This window comes from Triticum urartu, chromosome 4A, assembly GCF_056163025.1.
Source record: "Triticum urartu cultivar PI428250 chromosome 4A, HENAU_Tu73, whole genome shotgun sequence".
Taxonomy (NCBI): domain Eukaryota; kingdom Viridiplantae; phylum Streptophyta; class Magnoliopsida; order Poales; family Poaceae; genus Triticum; species Triticum urartu.
Genome location: NC_141876.1, coordinates 31,284,220 through 31,288,610, shown reverse-complemented (window position 1 = coordinate 31,288,610; position 4,391 = coordinate 31,284,220). Strand labels below are relative to the sequence as shown.

Sequence of the window (4,391 nt, the reverse complement as noted above, 5' to 3'; positions counted from 1 at the left end):
AGTGGTGTGGGTGTTGATTATCTTTTCTATATACATGATGAAATTATGCACCGTTTGTTTGACTTCAGACAAAAGTTATAAGCTCTGGTTTCAGAGAGACAGAGGGAGTAGCTCGTAGTAGAATACAAAGAAACAACCTTAAATAAAGATGTCAAACAGCTCAAGGTGATTTAGATTAGCTGTCCCAAGAAAAGAAAAAAATGATGAGTTAAAGCACTGAAGTCTGCTCTCAACGAAAAATACATTGATGCTGTCATGATTTTAGGAGAGGAAAAAAGTTGGGAATAATCAAATTGCTATAAGCTCATTGGATACAAAGAAAACATTCTTTTACAATCCTCAAAACAGCACAAGGATTGAGGAACATGTATGATCTACAGACGGCAGTGCAAGAATGAACAACTGAAAGCAAAGATACCAACACAACCCAATTTTATGCCTGACAGAAAATGCCGCGCCTCCGCAAAAGTTTGTCGAATTCCTGAAGCTCCTGTGGAGAGGAATTAGGCGATTGCGGGCATGTCCTTGAGCCACCCATCGAGCGGCTTGCCGATGGAGTAGACGATGAAGCCGATCTCCCTGAGCTTCTCGGCGTCGACCACGTTGCGCCCGTCGAAGACAAAGGCCGGCTTCTGCATGTTGTCGAAGATCTTCTGGTAGTCCAGCTCCTTGAACTGGTTCCACTCGGTCAGGATGCACACGGCGTGGGCTCCCTTGGTGGCCTCGTACGCGTCCCACACCACGCTCACCTGCTTTATAGCCGATGGGCTCGTCGGCTGCAGGTGCATGGGGTGGTCCCAGTCGAACTTGTTCATGGCGAGGTCCCGCTGGATCTGGTCCTCGGTGACCTCGGGATCATAGATGCTGACATGGGCCTTGTCACCCAGCAGGCCCTTGCACACGTCGATCGCCGGGGTCTCCCTGGTGTCACCAGTGTCCTTCTTGAAGGCGAACCCGAGGATGGCGACCTTCTTGCCGGAGACGGTGTTGAACATGGAGGACACGACACGGTTGACGAACCTGCTCTTCTGGTAGTCATTGATCTTGATCACCTGCTTCCAGTAGTTGGCCACCTCGGGGAGGCCGTTGCACTCGCAGATGTACACCAGGTTCAAGATGTCCTTCTGGAAACAGGACCCGCCAAACCCAACGCTGGCGTTCAGGAACTTGGGGCCGATCCTGGAATCCTTACCGATGGCGTAAGACACCTCGGACACGTTGGCGCCGGTGGCCTCGCAGAGCGCGGACATGGCATTCACGGATGAGATCCTCTGGGCCAAGAACGCGTTGGCAGCGAGCTTGGAGAGCTCAGCAGACCACAGGTTGGTGGTGATGATGTTCTCCTCAGGAACCCAGTGGGCGTACACCTCCTTGAGAGCCTGAACGGCCTTCCTGCCCTCGGGGGTCTCCCGGCCACCGATAAGCACTCTGTCAGGCTTGAACAGGTCCTCGATAGCCGTGCCCTCGGCCAGGAACTCCGGGTTGGAGAGGATCTGGTAGTTGATGCCCTTGCTGTTGTGGGTCAAGATCTTCTCAATGGCCTCTGCAGTCTTGACAGGGACAGTGGACTTCTCAACGACGATCTTGTCAGACTTGGACACGTCGGCGATCATACGGGCAGCGCTCTCCCAGTAGGTGAGGTCGGCAGCCTTGCCGGCTCCCAGACCACGGGTCTTGGTGGGGGTGTTCACTGAGACAAAGATGATGTCGGCCTCAGCAACGTGCTTCTCGACGTCGGTGCTGAAGAAGAGGTTCCTGCCTCTGCACGCCTTGACAACCTCGTCAAGGCCAGGCTCGTAGATCGGGAGTTTGTCGCTGTTCCAAGCGTCAATGCGAGGCTTGGAGATGTCAACAACAACAACCTCAATTGCTGGGCACTTGACGGCAATGACAGCCATTGTTGGGCCGCCGACATAGCCAGCTCCGATGCAGCAGATCTTCACCATCTTGTCCGCTTAACCTGGGATCACAGAGAGTGGATCTTTAGGGGACTGTAAAACAAGAAGTGAAAACTATTACTTAGATCAGACATAGTTTTCTATTTTATTGGTTAGATCAGACATAGTTAAGACATTTCTGAGTCAACAGAAGTGATTAAGATTCAGATCCTGGTGTGGAAAAGGGTTGACACGACAGACACATACAAAGCCAGATTCTAACAAAGACGCCCCAATAAATTCAGTAAACAGTCAGATATTGGCAACTTCATAGCATCAGCTAACTTGAGGTGGCAAAAAGAAAATAAACTATGTGCCTTTTGTTGCAGACTACGGGGTAATGCGTATGACAGAATGTGTGTAAGGAGAATGGCAGACTGAAGAATATCACAACAATCATCCGATTCACCGGCCATAGGAACAATCAGTAAAATGAAACGTAATTCTAAACTAAAAACGGGAAAGTAGAATAAATTCATGACATCAATGAATGTGATTCAGGTTACCAAATCAAACCAGGACTAGATCAGCAAAGTCAATGGATCCTAAGCAAACTCTAAGATCTGAAGTTGCAAGTATCTTCAGAAAACATGAGAAAGGCCAACTACAGCATGAAGCCACACTACTCACATGATGGACGAGATACCAGACTACAAACTATGTAAAAATTGATGCATGGATCAGGGAGACGCTCACCAGATCTCAAGAGCCGAGGGAGATCTCGACAAGCACACTGCCGCAGAGAAGAAACAGAGGAGAAGCTGCGTGCCTACAAGTTGTGTGCAGAGAGAAGGCCGCAGCTCCTTATATACCCCTCTCCACACTGCCCACACCATGCTGGATCTACCCCTCCCCCCACCCCACTCCCCCCCTTGGAGGAAAAAAAACGTGGCAAGGTTGGTGAGAAATCATGACAGACAGACTAGCAGGTGTTTGTTGCATCTTACGGCAAAGTGCTCCGATGCATGCCATCCATGAGCCCACCGGACTCCCATTAATCAAGCAAGCGAAAAAGGCCTCCACATGAGTCCATGACACACCACCAACCTCTCTGCTTTGGCCACTGGAGTCTAGATGCATAAACAAAAGATGATGCGCTGTTACCAGCATGTGGTCAGATCTGCAGCTTCCACCACCCTACTCTATCCCCCGATCTCCACTGCCTTTACACACACACACACAACTAATTGGGGTCAAGGCATGGGGAGCAGACATGGCTGTGTTTTTTGCAGAAGTTACACTGGGGTGCAAGAAGACAGGGACCAAATTCAGCAAGCTGACCCTGATGCTTGTCCCGGTCAGGGAACTCGGGGTGGATCCTGGAGGAACGGGTCCGGCTGGATTTGATTGTTCAGGGCAGAATTGACGGGGAAACGTACGATTATCCGAGGAAAGGAAAGGTAGGGCTTCCTTACCAGCGAAAGGAGTAGCGCCGGCCCGGACCACGCCAGTTTGGACTGTTCAGTAAGCAATGGCGACCGGACCACGCTCCGGACTGTTGAGCGGAGCCGGAGAGGACGGGATTACGGGGGACTGAGCTCCTTGGCTTCGAGGTGGCAGGCGCGCACAGGCGGGGGGCGGGGGCTGGGGCCGGAGGGGGGTGGGGGGCGTCGGCGGCAAGGGGCGCCGGGGTTGGTGGGGCGGATCTGGGAATGCAGTTTTTTCTTTCTTTTCTTTACAGCGGCAGTAGGGTGCCAAAGGTACGGAGGGGATGTAAAATTGCATTTCACTGGTAATATACTGGATTTTTTTTAGTCCAAACACATCTGGTGCGGTTGTGTTTGGTGTCTTTGAAGTGTGATGCGTGGATGGCTGCAAGCAGTAACGTTCCTCTTGTTCGACCACGCGGATGAAGTTGATGGCGCTGGGATCTAGCGGACATGGAGGAGAACCCCGGTCGATATGCTACAAAGTTTTGCTTTTGTCGCTTGCGACGGTCCGATTCATCGGCTCGAAAAGTATCCTTATATATAAATGTGCTCCTATAGATCTGGGTATGATGGTAACTCTCCTTTTTCTTCAGTGTTGCCTCGGTGACTGCGGAAGACGAAGGTGGATAACGTTTCGGTATGGCACAAGATTATGTCGGAGTGAAATTCTAGTTTTATTTCTTGTGAAGTCTTTGATGCAAAACTGCAAGACATCTATGTATGTCTCTTGTGGTGACATTTGCGTATTCTCTTTGTAATTTGTTTTTTATGAAATATATGTGGTGACTAAAGAAACCACTAGGGCTACTCGATTGTATCGATTGATAAAAGCCCAATGATATAAGAACATGTGGTGGCACTATCTATTGCATGTGTACTGTATCATTTAGTTTTTCAAATTATTTAAAAAATCATGAATTATAATAAGTTCCTCATTTCTAAAGAAAAGTTCACAATTTTTTTAAAAAAAAGATCAACAATTTTGAAAATAAGTTCATCGAATTAGAAAAAAAATCCATCGGTT

General features: G+C 49.3%; 1 protein-coding gene across 2 annotated transcripts; it reads right to left on the bottom strand.

Moving 5' to 3' along the window:
• Positions 1-278: 278 nt before the first annotated feature.
• LOC147974611 (UDP-glucose 6-dehydrogenase 4) lies at positions 279-3,511 on the bottom strand. 2 transcript variants are annotated; one of them, XM_087517620.1, is made up of 2 exons: positions 3,353-3,511; positions 279-1,960 (listed from the first exon to the last, which is right to left on the bottom strand). In XM_087517620.1, the coding sequence occupies exon 2, from the start codon at positions 1,944-1,946 to the stop codon at positions 504-506; it is 1,443 nt and encodes a 480-aa protein (XP_087373746.1). In that variant the 5' UTR covers positions 1,947-1,960; positions 3,353-3,511; the 3' UTR covers positions 279-503. The 2 variants fall into 2 exon arrangements, with proteins under 2 accessions (XP_087373746.1, XP_087373745.1); XM_087517619.1 differs by lacking the exon at positions 3,353-3,511 and adding an exon at positions 2,634-2,791.
• Between the last annotated feature and the right edge of the window lie 880 nt (positions 3,512-4,391).

What these genes read in the sequence shown, in the direction of transcription:
- LOC147974611 (XM_087517620.1), bottom strand. Translation starts at nt 1,946, where the DNA reads ATGGTGAAGATCTGCTGCATCGGAGCTGGCTATGTCGGCGGCCCAACA.